General features: G+C 24.8%; 1 protein-coding gene across 1 annotated transcript; it reads left to right on the top strand.

The window, feature by feature from the left end:
• The first annotated feature begins 814 nt into the window (after positions 1–814).
• LOC141534990 (bicaudal D-related protein homolog) lies at positions 815–21452 on the top strand. Its single transcript, XM_074254683.1, has 5 exons — positions 815–2033; positions 16590–16922; positions 17036–17205; positions 18599–18875; positions 19099–21452. Exons 1-5 carry the CDS (start codon positions 1791–1793, stop codon positions 19720–19722), a joined length of 1647 nt encoding a protein of 548 aa, XP_074110784.1. The 5' UTR covers positions 815–1790; the 3' UTR covers positions 19723–21452.
• The last annotated feature ends 609 nt before the right edge of the window (positions 21453–22061 follow it).

Here is a 22061-nt window from a genome sequence, read left to right as displayed (position 1 = left end):
CACAAAAATACATAAATAAAAGAAGAAAGGATTGAACGGCGGGATAATTTATTGCAAAGAGGAAAAGTATCAGCACATAATAAAATGGAATTATTATTTCTAATAACGTCACTTGTAAACAAAGCAATCATACTGAAGTTAGCCGTCAGCTGTCAATTTTAAAAATTTTTTTTAACCAACCAATTACAATTAAAAAAAATGTTCACTTGTAATTTTTACATGTGAAATTTTTTTTAGTAATTATTTAATTGTTAAAAAAATTTTTTATGTCTGTCAACTTCAGTGTCATACAATGTATTAATATTCTGCACTGAGGGCACAAGTGTGATAAATAAAATCCATTCATCACGTATAACGTATCATCGATAATTTCATCACTTTAACAATTGGATTTATATTAAGTTAAGTGAACGTTAATGTTCTGCGATTAAATATCAAGAGGATTTATATTTCGGTTGAAATAATCAGGTTTTTTAATATTATTATTATTGTTATTTAAAATTAAAATTATTTGAATAACAGTAATAATTTCTTTTTAATTTTTTGGTTAAATTCATTTCCTGTTTTTGGTGTTTATTATAACACGGTGACGGATACAATAGTAAATAACAACTGAACCAAATCCAGTGGAATTTTTATATACATTTGTATGTAATATTCAAATATAATTGTGTGGGAACACTTGTATTTACGTTTTATTCACTGGTTTATTGCTCAATCGATTGAAGAATATTAAAAAAAAAAAAAAAAAAATATTATTAATAATAATAATAATAATAATAATAATAATAATAATAATGCAAAAAGGAGAATAGAGTTGTCATTAAATAACTCTAATGTGGTTTACAACGAATAGATCTCAGTGTTATAGTAATCAATAAATAACTTGAGTGACACCACCTACCTTAAAAATATATATCAGAAGAATAAACATCGAAGGTAAATTTTATTTATGAGTGGTTGACCGAAAATTATTAAAAAACATTGACTCATAATTATAATAATTTGAATGAAGAAAAAAATTTATAGACAGTGAAATTTATTATATTGCAAGTGTTACATTGATTACGATGTATTTATCTAATGGAAAATCATCTGGAAGATGTCTGCGTTTTGAAGGTATAATGTCATGGACTAAAAATAATAAATTAATTGACGAGGCCACGTGGTTCAAGTTTATGTAAAAAAATAACTCGTGGTCGATCGATTTTACCTCGAGGCAATTAATTATATTGCTTTTATTATTATTTCATGACTCACTGTGGTATCCAAACACACGGAATATTGACACTGTTCAAATGAGTGTACATATTTTATGATAAATATACAAGTAAATTATATATGGTATGTATTTTAAGTCTTAAATTAATAAGTTTGTGATTTAGAGATGATAAAAAAAAATCTGAAAGTGTCGATTAAAATTATCTTATAATAATTAAACGTGACTATGTCTCTAAGTGAATTGTAGAGTAATCGACGAGCGTGTAAATCAATAAATACCATCGTAAGTTAGTGATGTAATAGTCGATAATCGATGTCGACAGAAGAATGTTTATGGGACTTGTTAAAACGTCATAGATTTATAGTAACACTCATTGAAATAAAATTAATAATTGCGACGAATCAATAACGATCATTCGTACGATACAACGTCATTGAATGTATTGACGTAGCATTGATAACGTCGCGGTGTAGCACCCGCGACGATATAATTTTCAGGTGGAAAACTGAACGTAATAAAGTTCGATATATAATCGACTTGTTCAGCGTTTAAAAACATAGTTGTAACAATGCTGCCAAAGAAAGATGGTCAATTAGAGCAATTTTCCCTCGAAGATATGATTTCGGATCTGCAAACAAGAAGACACTCTTTGGATAGTGATGACGATATTGTAAACCCCCATGAACTTCTCAAGCAACGTGAGAGAGATCTTGTGCTTGCTGCTGAACTTGGAAAAGCCTTGCTAGAAAGGAATCAGGAACTCACACGCCAGAGTGAAGCCATCGCTGAAGAATATGCAAATAAACTTGAGGTAAGTGTTTGCATGAGTATATTCTTGTTTAGCTACTCGATTAATGTTCATTATTTATTTTTATACACTTGACTGTCTACCGGTCACCATAATTCTATACATTTATATTCATAGTATATGTCAGATGTCAAAGTGCATACAATATAAATGTATTCGATGTTGTGTAAATGATTACCGAAAAAATGTTCACCCCAGTGACTTCAACACTCAATTCGTGATATTTTTATACAGATTTTACTTTCACCAACATTGCTATCGGTGATCTCATTTTCTCTATATATTTTAATTTCACTTGTATTCATTCAATCTACTTGCATTACGTTACATTCGCTGATTTTTTATTTACAAAATTTCCATTTTAAATTTATTATAAAATACTTGATAGTTTAGATCAACTTTTATAAATGTCAAAAAAATGAATTTAAAAGCAAATTTATATTCTTAAATTTTTTATTAAACGTATTTAAATCTGAAACTTTAAATTTTGGAGAAAATTTCCATGAAATTTATAAAAAAAATTTTTTTATTTAATTTTTTTTAAACAAAAATCTCTAAAATAATTTCAAATTTTTTATTTACTGTTTCCGAGTTAATTTTCAATTAATTAAATGTTTTGATGAAATAATAATAAATAATCGAATGTTATCCATTGTTATTTTCGGATATTTAAAAAAAATGTGACATTTTTTGTTTTTCTTGATAAAATATGTAAGTATTTATTGACGTAAATCAAAACAAAAATAATGAAACGCTTGTACATTCACTTCAACAATTATCTCTTGAGATTCCTCTACTTCAAGCGATGATAAAGTGATCGAAAACTTATGTCAATATTAGAGTCCTCAAAATATTTTCATTTCATAGAGATTAGTATATTTACAAAAAAAAAGTAGATAAAAAATAACCTGACTCTGGAAACTCCGTACAATTGCCTTAATGCTTTTTACAACATGTGAACAATGAACGTTTTAAAATAATAAAAAATTAAATCGTTATCAGAATTGTGTTTATCATAAAACTGGTTTTTTCTTACGTTATATTTGTCAATCTTTTTATTTAAAATTTTTTTTATTCTAAATAATTATGCTGTCCAAATATTTTACCGCGATATGATAAATAATACATTACGCGAATTATTATTTTACATTACAATAACGATAAATTATAAAACATTTTGTTATTTTATCAGGTAAAAGCTTCGAAATCTAAAAAAAAAGTAGTGACTCATATTATACGGTTACACATATAACCGTAAATTACTAGCGATTAATGATTAAAAACTTGTTGCAATATACTTAGAAACTGATAGCTTGGAAAACAAGTTGTATGAACGTTTATTAACAATATTTTTTTCAAGATATGTCAATATTTTTTTTTTTCAATTTTGAATGAATCAATAAAACATTCTATTGTTACATTATTATTTTTATTTACATTCGTAAAATTATAAAATATTTCACATTAACTCAAATAATATAATTAAAAAATTAAACTAAATAATCAGTATACCTGAAGTATTGAATAAAAATAAAAAATTTAAAAGGAATGTTATAAATACTAATTTTTCGATGCACAATCTGAAGAATATTAATTCAAATTTCAATTTTACATTAAATAATTATTAATAATTTTTTACAGTTGATTATCATACAAAATACAACCATTTTTTTTCAACTTATCATTTGCTGAAATCATCACTAGTTTCCTTGTTTTCACCGTCTCTTTTGCTATTACCATCACCATCATAATTAATTTTTTAGATTAATTTATAATGAAAGCACATTAATTAAGTTGAATTAAAAAATAAATTGCCTTATTCCTAGTAGAGTAGAATATGCACATGAACTTTAGTTACGACCTTGAGGCCTAGAGAATGGACATAAACAATGCACGCGTTATCATAGCGTGAGTCATGTATAATGAGCAATGATAAGATAGTTTAATATTGATACAACTACCGATGAGATTTTATTATAAATAAAAGTATGAAAATTTATTCCGCGAGTGAATAAAGCTTTTTAATTAAAAACAAGTTTGGCGGTTTATTCAAAAATGAATTTATCAAACTAATTAATGATTTTAATTTTGAAATATTCAAACTTATGAAAGGAAATTTTTTTTTAATTATTAAAACCAAAAAATAAGCAAAGTAGTATCAAAATAAAATGTGGTTACATAGTAAATTGCAATGTGTAATGCATAATTGTGATTTGGCACGATAAGAATTGAAAAATCTATGAAAGCGTGGAAACAAGATAGTTTGGCTTAAGCAACATATTTAAGAGTAAGAAAGACAATAGCCGGTAACACGCTCTGTCTGCCTTTTCGTGCTTTACCGTTCGGCTCTTTTTGACCTCTATTTACACAGTAAACACACTGTCATCTTAACACCTTACAATATTATATCTTAGGTCGCTTGTAAGGTGGTCCCCGCCTCCATTTGAATCTATGAGTCTGAATTCTATTTATCCATTAGATAAAAATAAAATATAACAAAATGAGAACGGTTACGCTGCATTAACTTACTCAGCCATGTGTGACTGGATAAAAAAAAAATTTTTCGAGAGGAGATGATGAAATATTGTTGGCTTAAGAGTTATTTCCTGTATCTTATGAAAATCTATAATTGTGATGACAACCCGAAGCTAAATTTATTGTATTTATAAATTTTTTAGTTGGGGGTAGAGAAATATATTAATTTTATTTTATTGAACACTTAAAAATAAACATTACATACACTTCATGTTATTAACTATCGACTGTGTGTAATATATTATATGCTTATGGTACATAATCAATAGTTATAAATTATTACTGAAAGCACTAGAGAAAAATCGATATTATCGAAGTAGAAGTAGAAGAATAATCTATACTACCCATCATGCAGATAGGCTATGTATGCTCTACTTTAAAGTGAATAATAAAGTCAGAAATACTTAATATAATTTGAAAAATTCCCAAATTATATTTTTAAAATAATTCAGAATAGTCAAAATTAATTTAGAATATTTTTGAATAATAGGGAAAAAAAAAAAAAATCGTTCATAAACGTAAAAGTAAAGTAATAAATTGACAAAATTAGCAAATAAAGAACGTATCGCATTGATAAAAACTTGCACAATATTTCAAAAACTAGTTTCACAGTATGTAAAGAATCAAAGAAGCCAAGAAAATGAAAAGCAGTGATCCGTAAATTCAGTTTGCAGTGATCATTGAATTGCTGATATATCTTACTTTTTATATATCAAACATCTGTCGCACAAGTGGATTAAAAAGTTTAATGTATTGATAACAAAACTATTTTGCATTTAGCAATATTATTCATGTTTGAACAATTCTATTAAAATATTTATTCAATTTCTTTAAAAAAAAAACTCATAAAATAATAATCATAATTCCTTTTATCGTTTATAAATAAATAGCACAATTTTTCTTTCTTTTCATTTAAAAATTCGTTTTTAAACATACGGAAATGCAGTATATTTTTATGCGAATAACAAGACAAGTTCTTCTTCTTCTTTCACCATTGTTCTGTCGATGTGTAAATTATACACGACTACACTACGGAAACTTGATCTTGTGGATATCCTGTGATAATGTAAAAAGTAGATCGTAAAATAAGTAAATGACATGCACGCATCTACATCCGGGAATAAATTTGATATATCAATTTATATCGTACGTGCTAACTTTAAGATGAATTCTTAAAATTTGGCAGATGTTAGATTTTTTAGTAATTGAAAAGAAAGAATTTTGTGGTTTAAGCGGCCAAAAAAATTGAATACATGACAGTATGTATATTTATTTTTACATAGATATATAATAGTGATATATGTTTATGTACAATTTTTATTATAACGATAATTATCTTTCTTTACATAAATACTTAACGAATTTTTTTTTCTATCATCCGGTTTTTCTATTGCTGGTTATTTCCACGATTGTTTAACGTTAACCTACATGGTAATTCACTTGAGAAGAATAGGCTCAGAGAATTAGCTAATTTAGAGTTAGAATTATAAAAATGTAAGGAAAAGATACACAAGCTGCGTATCCGGGCTATGAAACTGTAGAATTATATGAGATGAGGACAAAATAAGATTGAATAAGGTGAACGGAACATGCAAAACACAACGGAATTAATCAATTAACATATATTTTATTCGTAACATAAATTTTATATTCGCTAAATATTTATGTATAGATGCATTTAAATATTTAATTATTTTATTGAGTATTTATTTAAAAATATCTAAGGAAATATATTCCAATTCTATGTTAATATGATTTTAACACTGAAAGTGTTACTATTTCATATATAATTCGTACTCACGCCTGTTATTGCTTATTACAAATTCTAAGTAAACTTTTCTTTCTCTCACATTTAATGAGCTCAAAGAATTGTACAATACATTATCTATAGTTTTAATGCCTACTAACCTATTTTACATTCAGTATTCATTAAATGCTTTAATTTAATTTTTTCTTAGATTCATTAATTAGCAATAAACGTTTATTTTATGTTATTTCACGGCTAGACGGATAGATGACACTGGCTTTATAGCTTTAATTAGGTTAATATATCATCAATTTTTTTTTCCACAATAAATTTTACTTTTTACTATGTTTAATTTGATTTTTTTTAATATTACAAAGAAATTAATACAACACAAGATTGTTCAGGATTCTTAAAGTTTTAAAAAATAAATTTTTGAGTCAGAAATTAGTTTTTGGGCTTTTTTTCTTCGATTATTTTATAAAAATTGCCTCTCAATGTTTCAATAATAAATACTTAATAGCAGATAAATAGTTTTTGTATATTAATTAAATTTATATTCTTTTATTCCGACCTTGAAAAATTTAGTTTATTTCATAGAAATATAATTTTATCTTTTCAGCGATAATCAATATGACATTATTGATTATATTAACATAAAATTTAAAATAAACAATTCGAAATGATAACAGAAATGATATTGAGGTTAATGAAACTTCATTAATAAATTTATTCACAATGTATCAAAAAAATGATAAAATTTGATTATTGTCCCATTCTAATTTATATTTATTTTGAATAATTATTCAGAGGTTCAGAAGACATGCAAAAATTTATAAACAAGCCACAGATCGTTTCAAATTTATTAATTAACTCAGTAAAGTTTTTTTTTTTTATGTTAGTATTTGCTATGTTTACATAGAATAAGATCTTGTCAGTAATATTTATGTAAAAAATTCTTCTTTTCTGATGTCTAATATTTTGACTTGAGAAAATAAGTTACTGCAGATATTCTAGGGGGACATAAAAGTTATTATAAACACACCAGAAATAAGTAATACATATTATAAATATATGTATTTCGAGCGCAATACTTTTTAGTAGACCATCAAGGTCGGTTGGATACATAGACCATTTTTTTTCTTGTACGTAGCATGAAAACATTAACTTCAATATTAATTTTTAACTTTACTTCGATTTAACCATTTAATTGTAGTCATATTAGTTCTTGAAATTTTTACTCTAAAAAATATCCACTTACATTAATTAAAATTCGAAAGTAAAACTGTTAAGTTTTTTTTTTTTAATTCTTAAAATAACATTTATGTGCATAAAAAATTAATTTGATGGACACATTTATATTTATATCATCGCTCTTCAAACTCAAAAAAAAAAAAGATACCATCAATCAATTTTAATCGGCTTTCAGATGTACAAAATATTATTAACCATTTCAAAATATTATTCATTTATATATTTAAAATTATGATCTCTATAAATTAAAATTTTTGAATGTACGTACATACATTAAAATAATTCACGATATAATATTGTCCAGAAATATTTTCAGATTCAATGATAACATAAATTATAATTATTTAAATTGTTGATTTGCACGTTCTTAATTTTCGCGTATTTTACGCTTTCATTTTGATATTGTGAGTATAAAAACTGCAGGAAATAATATACGATGCTTTTTATAGACGTCTGGTAGTTTTACGTTCTCAAGAATAGAGCACACTATTTCCTGGTTTACGATTAGCCCGAGTACATAATACTTAAGAACCTAATGTAGACTTCATTAATATTAATATCGTCAAAATTTAATATTATTTAATTTAATATTGAATTTTTTTATTTACTTGAGATAATGTTTTTAAAAATGATATAATTTATGTTTAATTAAATAATAGTTAATCGGTTAAAATATACGTCACATATTTTAAATGATGTTAATCACACTTTATAGAGTAAGAGAGCAAATGAATATTTTTATCTTAAAACTGGACAAATTTTTAAAAAATTAAAAAATAAAGCAATTCACATTTCCTCTCGATATTTTTTTTTTTTTAAATCAATGATCATTAATTTGTTAATCGTTAAAAAAAAAAAAACTATAAAAATTAGTGTATAATTAGTAACTAATGACAAACTAAGCAATTAAAAATACACGCTGACACGAAATATAGTTATCGACTACTATTAGTTTAGAAGTTTTTATAATTAATAGTGAAACGCTTAAATTAATAGTGTACGCATAAAAAAGTAATATTAAATTAAATACAGAACTATAAAATTTGGGCTTTAGATTAAAAATATCATAATAAATTATATGGTAATAAAAAGTAACATTTATTTAGTAAAAAATTTTATTTTAAAAAATCAAAATCTTACGAATAAATCCACTCTTGTTCTTTAATTCTTTTACCAGTAATATTTTAACGTTTTTGCGTGTCCTCAAGAGTTTGTCTTGAATGCATTTATGCGTATATATTTTTAATACTATTATAAATATATGAATGCACGCTCTGTGTTTTATATAGGAGGCATGGATCATCTCACTTAAATATATCTTTAAATTGATTCTTTTGATGGCATTAAAAATACTCTTATCTTATTAAATTAAAACATATGCTTCTTATCAAAGAAAAATAATATATATAATTTAATCTGTTTATTTTTAATTGTCATAACTTATGGTCTATTCTGATTACTCATCGATTCAATTTTCATATCATTTATTACCGAGATTCGTGAAATAAAATTATGAAAAATAATATCTGGTAAAAAAATGCAAATCGTAACAAATCATAAATCTTTTCAATTTTTATCAACATTAGTGATTACTTTCGCTTAAATTTTAGCCGTAATAGTGAGCTTATATGCATAAAAACTCGATAAATCACTTGTTATTATAATTGATGTTTATACAAGGTATTTAATTTTCATTAATCTTTTTTTATATGAGTCTCGAAAAATTATTTCATAACGTTTTTATTAAATTATAAATTTATCTAAAATTATTCTCGATTACATCAAAAATACTTTCCATAGTTAATAATAATATTCTACGTAATTTCCTCTGCTGTATTTTATGTACCTTTGGTGAACAAAATTAATTTTTACTTTTTAATAATTAATTGGAAATAGGAATAAATTAATGCGTAGAAACTAGAAATGAGTATTGAGTAAGATTTATAAGATGATGAAAAATTAAAGCATGATATTTTTAACCTTGAATCACCTATTACATCAACTCATTACTCTTAGTTTTTTTCACACCTATTGTTAAAAAATTCCCTCCTGAAAGTAGTTAGCTTTAAGCACTTCCATCTAAATTAAGTTACAACTTCATCAGAATTCTCTGCTATTTCCTCCACAGCCTGTGAATCAGACAATTACTTTTTTTCATCATTATCATTAAAGTTACGATTTCTCTGGGTTATTCCATCATCAAATTGGTGATGGACTTTTGTCGAACAAAGGAAATTGCTTTACGAGATCAATGGTTTATTTTTATTGAAGATAATAAAAATTATTACCAAGCTTATACTATAGCTATAATCCATTATTTACCTTTAACGTTAAATTATAGTTATTGAAAAATAGATTCGAAGTACTTGATATTTTTGTATTTTAGTTTTATGTCTAATAGATGATTTCTACTGTACGATAGAGAGATTCTGTACAGTATGATGTGACATAACGTTATACAGATGAAAAATATCTTCGATACGTGTTTCGTAACCATTAGTTTTTGTTCCTGATACTTGAAAGCCATTATCTTTATCTCTACTCTTCATTCTATCCATTGAGCACGAACTTTAACGGGTACCTAATAATTAGATTATAGATAATTAATTTACCGTACGAAACATTTTCTTGGTTTAATTTAAGTAAATTTTGATTCAAGAATTTTTTGTCTTGATTAAAAACAATTAAAACTATTCTGGAATTATTTTCTTGGCTCAAAAAACTTTTTTTCTTATTCAAATTAATTTTTTTTCAGTCTAGAAATCTGACTATTGTATTTTTCCTTTTTTAGATAAATTTTTTTTTTTAAATATTTAATTTTTTTCTAAAATTCAATTTTTAACTCTTAATAGAATTTTAATTTTCAAAGTTAATCGGTTTTCTTTGAAATAACTTTCTTGCCACAATATTATTTCTCTTTAATCGAAGTCCTTTTTTATCCAAACAACCATTAAAAGTCAACTTTTTTTTTTTTTTTTTTTTTTTTTTTTTTTTTTTTTTGAGCATAAAAGGGTAAGCGAAGCCTTGAAAAAATTGTAATATAAAGCCTTTACTCTCGGCACAAGACGTGAGAAAGGATATTTACTATACTAAGAAAACAGAAACTCAGGAAACGGGAAATGTATGAATGGAACAAAGAACATTAATGTGGGCTATATCGTGTTTTGGAGCAGTCTAATTTGTTTGTCGCTTTTTGTGTACAAATTAACTATTATATTGTTAAATAATATTTGTTTATTGTGTGTTACACCAATTGAAGCTTAATGATTTTATGGTCATTGAATAATTATAATTATTTTTGTTTTTAAGTTACAAAGAAAAAATAGTTTTGAAAATGCTAAAATTATAATTATGGGTATAAAAATAAAAACATAATGAAAGTAATTAAGTAAAACAACAGAAACAGTCGTGGGTTATGAAATCAAATCTTATTTTTTATTAATAGAATTGTTGAGTATTTATAACTCGCGGCGAGAAAGTACATACGGTCATCATGGACAAACCAATGGTTTTTTTATTTAATAAAAAAAAAAAAAAAAAAATAATAATAATAATAATAATACATACATACATGATATATTAAATTACAATTTGTAACGAGAGCTTCAAGTATAGATGTTATAAGAAATAAAAGATAAAAAATAGACACAGAAAGAGAAAACTGAAATCTTTATACAAATATTTTATATTCTGAATTATTGATTTTTTTTTTAAGATTTTTTGTAGCAAAATCAATTAAATAAAAAAAAATTCATGAATCAGGCATAAAATATAACATAGTAAATGATAAATATCTTTTCAAAAGAGAGATGTGTTTAATGCATTCTGTAATTAAGATCAATTATCATTACAGGATTATTATTAGCATAATAGTGCTACTCGATGATGAGAGAATTAGCTGTTCTTCATTATATCATTAAAGTTTTCGAATTAAGCATTTATATTATTAATGTTGATTCACTATTCGTGTTATTAAAAGCCGATTTATGCCAAGATTAATCAACATCCAATTATCACTAATATTTATTTTCACTTTTTTTTTTCCAAAAGATTCATCCAATTTCCAAAACATACATAAGTGTAATATAATAAAAAAAGGGGAAGGGGAAGGAGAAAATAATTTTGCGAAATTTTTTATTGTTAATTTACGTAACAAGTGTTATTTTTATTCTAAAGATAATTTGACTTTAATTCAATTCTCATCAGCAGGTTAAAAAGTAAAAATGTTACAATATACACACAAGGGAATGTGCAATTAATCTAAAATAAAAAATTTCATAAATTTTATTTTAAAATATAAAAACTTTTAAAATTATCTTACCAAATTTTTAAAATTTATTTGATAATATTGAAACGATATAAGTATTAATAAGTACTTGTAAAAATAGAAACACCGCTCAGATTTGGCATATAAATAAAGACTAAACATATATCCTTTTAAGTATGTTATTTTATTTGCTAATAATTGCAGTATTACAATGTTAAGAGATTACACAGCACTGTTACTTAATTTTTAACTTTTTATTTTTAAGGAAAATAATTTATTAATATTAATTAATTCTTTCACAAGATTCTCAGTAGATGTTTGCAATTACAATTTGCAATTTATGATTGCAAATGTTTATACTACATATCTCTTAAAGAGTAATTTATATTGTTGATTTTTAATATTAATTTATAAATATGTGAATTTATTATCGAAAATAATCTTAAAATGCTACTTTAGGGTCAGTTTAAATTTGAATAGCCATAACATTATATGGACGTAGAAAAAATGTCCTTAGATTCTGAAAGCATGAATTAATTTAATATTCCATTCATTGTGAAGATGCTACGTATACTTTAGTAGGATTGCCCACTGGATAATAAATAAAAACAGTTATTACTTATAACGATTGTGCTACAGAGCACCGATTAGACTAGAGCACATAAGGGATAATTTTACTTTCTACTGAAAAGCAATGACCGTTTCACGATTAAACCTCGATGTTGAAAATAAAATAGCCAGAATTATGTTGATGAAAATGAAAAGGAAACAAGCTAAAATATCTCGTGATTTATCGCTTGTTATTTTATCTCTATTAATATATATTTTATCGACTTTACGGAGATGATCTTATTTTTTTTAATAAAAATATTTAATATGATATAAAATAAATAAAATATCTGAATTATGATCTAAAATTATTATAATAAAATATCATAATTAAAATACAATTATGCGAAGACATTGTTATAAATTGCAAACTATATCATATATAATCATAAAAGATAGGAAAAATTGTATTCACTTAATTTAATATAATGTTACAAATTTATCTTGTAATATAAGTACTAAACCTTCATAAAATAATATATCTAAGAATATAATCTTCATTTAAATTAAATTGAACATAATAGATTATGAAGAAAATCTTTATAATTTTCTCTTTATCAAAAAGAATTAGAATTAAAAAATTTTTAATGAACGAAAAAAATTAAGCTAATTCTCTAAAAAATTTGATTGGCGTTTAAAAAATATTTTTGAAGAAAATTACTAATAGTGATGATTAATATAATATTTATATTTTATTTATAAAGGTATCATATATTATTAGTTACATCACAAATTTTCGTTGAATAAAAAATAACAACTTTGAACAATAAATTATTTTAATGTGTATTTTCTATAATAAGTAATTGCAAGCATAATAATTTACTGTCAGGAGTACACCGATTAAAATAAAATAACCATTTTCGGAAATAAATATTTCTTCATCGCAATAAAACAAGTAAAGTATTTTTTTTTTTATGAATTATCTCCGATCAGGATATTAAATCCTTTTACAATAAAATAATCTTTTAATCTGGAAATATTATATTCTATAAAATAATTTTTTACAATCCAAGACAATAATTGTTACAATAATATCTAATACTGCGATAAATTAATTTTTCTTTAGTGCAATAGCTAATTATCGAATTATTAAAAAATATTCGAATTTCTCAATACAGTTTTTAAGTACGTAAATTAAGACGTATTATGCAAGTTTATTTTGACACTTAATTATACTGACTATGTAATCAGCAAGTAACTTAAAATAGTGAATTTGTAATTTTCACAAAAAAATTGTGAATATAACTGTAACTGTTCCGTATTTTATAAATTACGCAGATATCAATCTTGATTAGCGAGTTAGTTACATTCTGAACTCTTGCAGTTAGAGATTCCGCTAACGAGTTACACAAATTACCTGGGAAGTAATTATGATGACGCTTGACGGAGATGACGTTGACAATAGAAATAGTTGAATGCTCTGAGAGTTTTTTATGTCACACTGTATTTTTACTATTTCTCAGTAAATTTCTCGCTTTATATTGAATTAGTCATAGACGTTATATTAGCATATATATTTTTTCATTACGAAGATGACACTTTTTGCTTATTACATTAGATTTTCATCTAAACATATGTGTAAATAAATTTTATCTTATTACGATAATCCATCATTACATATTCCATGAATTGTATCGATATAAATATGTAAGAGAAAATGAAATATCTTTTCATTATATTCACTTTACGGAATTAAAAAAATTTTAATTTTCATTAAAATTAATTACGCGAAAAAAGTAATTAATTTATGGAAGATTAGAATTTTTTATTCGAGTTTAATTGAAACATTTTTCATATTTATTCATATTCTCATTATTATTGAAATAAAATATATGCATAATTATTATTCATTGTCAGAAATGAAACTTTCTGCAAATTTAAAATTTTCTTTGTCTGGGATCTCAGTTATAAGCATAGCCTTCAGACAATATCATTTATCGCTGAAATGAGATCATGAATATATAAATAATTTCAGAAGTATTAATGAGCTTTTATTTTGTTAATGAAAGAAAAAAATGTACAATTATAAATTATGTACTAAAGGTCTATTCATATGATAGACGAGTATTCAAGTTTAACCTTCTAAGCACGACCTTGTTGTAAAACTTAAATTTATTAAAACTTATCAGTTGTTATTGAAGCATTGTATGAATATTACATTGAAAAAGTTTTAGGTTACACAAAAGTAGATATTTTTAAAACTCAAGAATCATAATGTCATGCTTAAAAATTTAATAATTTTAAATTTCAAGATTTTTTACATGCTATTACGTAACATAATTAATCCCTTTATTTTCTCTCATTAAAATAAGTCATAAGAAAATTGAAAATTTATTGTACAATTTTTTTTTTTAGTTTGTCGTACGACAAACTCATTTTAATTATATAGTTATAACACTATTAATATCAACACGGGTCAGTAATTTAGTGTTTAGCGAGAGTTAAATTATATCTTATATACGAATTAAAAACTAGCTAGTATTTTGAAGAACGGTATGAATTATAAATCATTAATTCAAAAATAATAATAAGAATGACCACATATGTATTTATTTTAATTAATTAGCTGAACACAACGAACTTGCACAATATTAATAACCATACAGAAGGAGAAAGAAAATGTGTGTATAACAAAGGGTTCTCCACAAGGATATTCAGTTCAAAATAGACGTTACATATAAATCGTTACGTACATAAATATAATAACAGAATGTAGTAATGAAAATAATCGTATTACATTACACTCAATAAAGAAAATCCGTCATATAACATAAATACAACCAAGCCTACTTACAAATAATTTATTTCGGTTTTCCCTTTTCTATATTTTGAGTGTACACATCCTTTAAATTATTTATTTAAATACAATAATTGTATTTTTCAACTATGAATTAACTTCTTACATAGAAATAGTTTTTATTTGTTTTTAAAATAATATAAATAATAAAAGTATTTTTACAATTGCCGGCAATTATATTTAATTGTGTGGTAAAAAAATTATGTCAACAATAAAAAAATAGAAGATGTATTCTTTCTCTGTAATAATATTCTTAAAGACCTTCGTGTTTCACCTTCTTTAACTCAATACAAAGCTGTATAGTCTCGATCTCGGGTTCGCCTTTCCATTTTTTTATATTTATGTTTTCGCATGAATAACCACCGCATGTATATACCCATAAAAGTAATATTACAAGCTTATCAAGTCATATATTATATTATGAATTCTTTATTTGTTACTGAACGATTTGCTAATCACAACAATTTTAAATAATTTGTTATTTAAAGAAAAATTCTTGAGAATTTTTTTGAGAACATAAAAATGGTGAATTTTAAATGTTTCTATTATATATATATATATCATCATAACTTGGAAAGCTAGTCACGTTAATTTATAAAAGGTGTAGACATAATAATAATAGTACTCTTTTTTTACGTATTGATTCACTCGGCAATGACTTCATTTCTTTTAAATAAATTTCAATAGTTATTAATTATACGTGATCTCATGATGACTTAATAACTTTAAATCAATGTATTATTTAATGAGTAATAAGTAATTAATTATTAATAATTATTAAAAAGTGTTTAAAATTAATTATTATTAAAATTTTTTTTTCTTCAAATTATTCAAAAATAAAATAATTAAAAAAAAAACAATCAAAAATATTTATTTTGACATGAAAAATTTTTTTGATAAACATCTAAAATAATAGTAAATTAAAAAAAATTAAAATGAAAAAAATATTTTGAATTTATACACAAAGAAAAAAAAAAAATTTACTTGAATCAAGTAAATAATTTTGAAGAATTTCATCTTCTTGATTTAAGTAGAAAAATTCTTAAACTAATAAATTTTTCTTGGTTTAAATAAATTTTATTCAATTCAAAAATTTTTGTCTTGATTCAAATTTTTTTTTCAGTGTATGAAAAATACATCGAAAAAAATATCAGAAATCGCTTAACTTATTTTAATAAATTATATCAACAATTTTCAATAATTATTTAATTTTTTTTAACATTAAAATTTACTATACTATTTTTATAATATTTATTGAAAAAAATTCCCACTTTTAAACGATTACCTAATTATTAAATAGAATAATAATATAATAAAATACATAATAATTAATAAATTGCTTTATAATTTAAGTGTTTGGAACAAGAGAGGCATTTACTGCGTCGAAGACTAGAAGAAGCCAAAGGTGAGAGTGAAGCACGTGCTCTGGAACTCCAAACAGACGTTGAAACATTGAGAAGCCAGTTGGAGGAGCAAAGTGAACGTGCGAGACGAGCAGAACGTGAACAAGCAACTTTAGTCAGTGAACTTACGGCTCAAAATATTCGATTAGCGGATCAATTGAGAGAAGCTTCTAAAACAGAAGATCAATTGCTTACCGAGATAAAATTACTTAGAGATAAATGCACATTACGAAGTACAACTCTTCAGGATCACGTCAGTAGTCTAGAAATTCTCCGCGATGAGGTAACTTTTATTTTTATTTTTATTTTTAATCTTTATCGCATTAACGATAATAATCTATTGTATTGTATTTATTGAGTAAGACGTTTACTTATTTGTACTTGTATTAATTTAAGGTGCAATTGGTTTCGGCACAAAGAACAGAGTTGGAAAGGCGATCACTTGAATTGCGAGAAGAGAGTGCTAGAGCTCGTTCAGCCCTGGAGGAAGCCGAGGAAAGGGCTCTGGCCTTGGAGAGACTCAGCCATGAAGCGGAACACCGAGCGAAAGCAGCCGAGCAGGAGAGGTAAAATACAATGCAATAAATCCACTGAAACTAAAAAATTATTTTGTTTATTTATTATTTAATTATAATTATAGACAAATATAATTTTTTTTTTTTTTTTTTTTTTATTAAATCTTTAATTATTTAAGAAGTTAGAATTGTTTATTATTATGGTTTGGTTTAAAAAATACTGATTGCAACTTAGATTGTTACCATAGTTATAATCTTGGAATAGTGCCCGCATTACAACGCCCAAGACTTGCTATGACTCACGAGTATGAGTTTGATTTTGCAATCTTGTGGTATTATTCAAGATCTCTAGTTCTGTTCAACTATCACTTTTTTATAGCGTCTTAAATATTTATTAACGCTCTAAAAAAAAAAAAAAAAAAAAAAAAATTAATTTTTTTAAACCACAAGAATTATATTTTATAATATCAGAAATAATATTTTATAAAAACGAAAAAATTTATCAATTTTAATTTATTATAAATTTATAAGTCATAAGCAATTGATGTAATCATGATAAACCGGTTCATAAAACTATCATTAGTTTATGTTGACGTACTTAAACACCCACGCTTCAACCTCTTGGCATGTTTTTTTATTCACAAAGCAAAATAACGAAATATTTATAGCTAAATTAATGGGTAAATTTTTTTTAAATATCAGAAATAAAATTTTAGTAGATTGTTTTTTATTAAATTAAAGTTTAACAAAAAGATTATTAATGTGTTTAATTTCGTAATTGAGTAATTAAAAAATGAAATTTATTATATTACAAAGAGAAATTTTATGCCAGTTGAGATTTACTGTATCGTTTTGTTAAATTATAGTAAAAGGAGATTTAAAATTTCACTTAACAAAAAATTCCAAAATACATTGGACATGTAATTTATTTAAAAAGTATGTTATTTATAATTACACTAATGAACTGAGCTAAAAAATTGATAATTACTCTAGCAATTAATATAAAACCAATCTACCAGACTGAAATAATGAACATTTATTAATAATTTATTCTATTGTAATTTCTGTTTGACTTTTTATAAAATTATTCGTCTCAATTTAATAAATTTTCATTGAATGATTATTTATATGAAAATTGAGTAAAAAATTACGGAGCCATTAAATTTATGTATGCGTAGATAAAAAAAAAAAAAAAATAGTTTTATTAAATCTCTAAATATAATAAAGTTTATCTTAATCATAATCTGAATTGTTATGATTTCTCGGTTATTGAATAAAAAAATTTTAATGTTAAAAAATATAAAAATAAAGTAATTTACAGTACTCATAATTATTTGCAATAAAAAAAATTAATAATAATAATAATAATAAAATAAAAAATTGATAAACATGTATTCAAGTCACATATAAAATTGATGATCGTTTTTATTGTTATCGGTAATAGAGATGAGTTATCTGCGGCACTTGCGGCGATCGAAGCAGAGAGAAGAGGTAGGTCTGGATCGATACAGAAGCCACCGAGGTCGTTGCAGGCGGAAATGGAGTGCGAGGTAAGCGGTAGCTCAATGGGGGAGCAAGAGGACATCAGAGCGGAAGTAACGAGGGCGTGCAAACGACTACGAGAGCTTAACACGCACCTGCGGCGGGGGGAGGACGACTCGGGACTGCAGAGTGACTGTGACGAGTCAATGCCCGTCATTGTCACCGGTGTTGAGACCGAGGTAATAACAGACTCTCCTTTTTCACCTTTAATCCTCTCAAGATCACATTACATACTTTAAAAGTCTATTATATGTTACACACCCCGTATATTTTTAAAGACGTTTCACTTCATTCAATTTCTACCATTTATTTTTTTTTTTTTTTTTTTTTTTTATTTATTAAAAAAAACAGAATTTTAATTTTGGTCAATAATTTTTTATAAATATAAATTTAATATTCCAGGACTATTGTTCAGGAGCACTCACTGAGCTTGTTGAAGAGACGTACAGTCTTGCTCTGACCGGAAGAGGAGCGCCAGGAGAGCTGGGTCTTGCAGTAGAATTGCATCGAGTTACTGAGGATTTGGAGCATACAAAACAGCAACTGAAACAAGTTCAAGATGAGTTAAAGAGACGTGGTGAAGCTTTACTGGACACGACAAGTAAATTGAGCGTGTGTGAAGCCGAGTTGCGTGGGGTACGTGAGGAACGTGATCGTGCTAGAGATGACATTGAGGACTCCGAGCTCAATAGAGATGAAGTGATTGCTCAAGCATACGCGGTGAGGGACCAAGCTGTTGCCAGAAAAAATAGAGCGGAAGTTGAATTAGCGAGAACCAGGATAGACGTCCTTCAGGTTAACAGTCAGCTGATGGAAGCGATTCAGCAGAAAATTGAACTAAGTCAGCAGCTGGAGCAGTGGCAGATGGATATGCAGGCTCTCATTGATGACCATGTTAAGAGCAAACTTACCCCCCCTAGTGCTCAAATAGGAAATGGTAATTCTAATGAGAGTAATGAAGTTATCGCCCCTGTAAGAAAAAAACGCAGCACAGGCAGCTCCAAGAAAATGTTCGGGTTGTTCTAGCGAACAGTTTCTTTTTTTTACAAGTCAAATAGTGATTAAACTTAAGGATATTATTTTAATAAAAATGTTTATTTAATTGAAAATATTAAGTAACACATTTTTATTCGACATAAATATCGTTCTGTTTTTTTTTTTTTTTTTTTTTTTTATTTAGTTTTATTGAAATATTAAAAACTATGAACGATTTAAATTAATATTCGTATGATATAATTTAATAATTTAATGAAAAGCGATTTTTATTTAATTGATCTCGTGTTGATATTTATAAACTATTAGACTTTCATTCCATTATAACATTTTTATTGGTTGAAATATTTTAGTGTGAATGCTTAAAGAGCACTATTAAAAAAAAATAATTTCAGACATTATTTTAAAAAATTTTTAAAAGATCTATTTTCTTGATTAGACTAAATGATTTTATATATTGAACGTAAAAAAAGTGCTAGCAAATAAATAAAAAAAAAAAAAAATATGTAAATATTGTAAGCTAATATATAAATTAAGAAATTACATTATTTATCAAAGGTATTTCGTATTATGTGTACTTAAAAGAAAACTTAATTTAATTGTAAAAGTATTATATCTTAATGTAAAAAAAAAAAAAAAAAAAAAAATCATTAACCAGTGAGAAATATAATATTTTTTTAGACTGGTAAATTGCATGAATAATGTGTGATCCGTCCGATTAAAATTATTACTTACTAGATGTATATTAACACGTTAATGTAAAATTTTATATAAATGTAAAAGTCAAAATTAATATAAAGTAGAGAAAAACAATTTAGAAGCTATTAAATGTTAAAATTAATTTTTAAAAATGTTTTTATACTGAATGTTGCTAATAGAATTCCAGTCGCATTTTTAAATTTAATAATATATCAATTGTTCACAGACTGTAATATCAAATGATTTAATAGAATTGAAATGTACTTTCTCAAATGAAATACTTTTAATATTATAATAAACTAGGTATAATTAAGAAATAGGTATATGATACATATTTATTTAATAAAAAATGAAAATTAAAGTGAAATCTGACTATTTAATTGCCTTTTTTAATTAATTTTTAATTTGTTGTAGATCAAGGTTAATAGTTGATTCGCAAAGTATAATTTGATAAATTTCTACAGAAAATTAAATTTAACCACTATTATAAATACAATTAAACTATTATTGCCTGTAATTGCAACTCAATCAATTTGTTTATAAATTTTACATCCCTACCTGAGCGCAATTAAAATTAAGTAATACTCAAAGCCAGAGATCAAGCATGATAATTTAATTATAAAAAGGGAAAGCAACATTATATATTTTCTTGAATAACTTTTTGTAACATTTTCCTTAGCTGATACAGATGAGTTGTGAATGAGATAATTGATCAATGATTATAATGCTTCTATTTAATTGTTCAAAGCGTTTTGAATAGAATAGTAATTTTTGTATGTTTACTTTACTTTCTTTAACGGTAAAATGCGTACATGATTTTCTTTTTGTACGCATCAATGACACAGTACCTTCCAAGTAATATAATCTTCATCTTTATTTTACAAGTCATCTTATATTATTTATGTGAATATATGAATGTATAATATTAAATAACTGTGGGAAAATATTTTTAGCTTTATTACACCAAGGTATGATATAATGATGTAAATAAATATAAAATAAGTTAAAAAAAAATTTATTATTGATTGACTGATTACAACTTGAAGTTAAGAAGATGATATGTGTTATTAATTAGCAAATATTGGTTCATTAATCTAGTAATTAATAATAATAATAATAATAATAATAATAACAATTTTTATTTTATTTAAGAAATTTTTTTTTAATTTACCAGCATATATGGATAACACTCACATTTAATGTTTGTAAAGGTGGACCTTCTTAAGACCTCCGCCGTTTGCCCCCTCCCCTACCCTAATACAACATCTAAATAATAAAACTTCAATATTGAAATTATAAATACAGAGAAGAAAAATTTCTGCCACAATTCGAGATACAGAGTAGAATTCATATTCATGTGCTATACGTGACTGGAGTAAAAAAATATATGAATACTTAAAATTGTATCAATAGTAAATGAATTTGAAACTTTTATGCAAAAAAAATATTTTTGCCACCCGCCTACACTATTCTTCTTATTCTATATTTTTTCATGTTGTTTTGTAACTCTATTAAGTTATGAATATATCTTAATTGACATTGCCTTACATGTAAGCAGAGTATAAAAGCTTTATTAATATTTTATCTTATAGAAGAAAATTTGAAAAAGCCATTGTAAAAATACTGTTTTTTTTTTTTTTTTTTTTTTTTTTTTTTTTTTTATCGATAACGAT

This window comes from Cotesia typhae, unplaced genomic scaffold, assembly GCF_013202065.1.
Source record: "Cotesia typhae breed Kobodo isofemale line unplaced genomic scaffold, CoteBio_Ctyphae scaffold_13, whole genome shotgun sequence".
In the NCBI taxonomy this organism is placed as follows: domain Eukaryota; kingdom Metazoa; phylum Arthropoda; class Insecta; order Hymenoptera; family Braconidae; genus Cotesia; species Cotesia typhae.
This window is presented reverse-complemented; position numbering and strand designations above follow the sequence as displayed.

Coding starts and splice junctions, on each gene's coding strand:
- LOC141534990 (XM_074254683.1), top strand. CDS start 1,791: ATGCTGCCAAAGAAAGATGGTCAATTAGAGCAATTTTCCCTCGAAGAT. Junction 2,034..16,589: donor AATATGCAAATAAACTTGAG/GTAAGTGTTTGC, acceptor TTATAATTTAAG/TGTTTGGAACAAGAGAGGCA. Junction 17,206..18,598: donor AAAGCAGCCGAGCAGGAGAG/GTAAAATACAAT, acceptor TATCGGTAATAG/AGATGAGTTATCTGCGGCAC.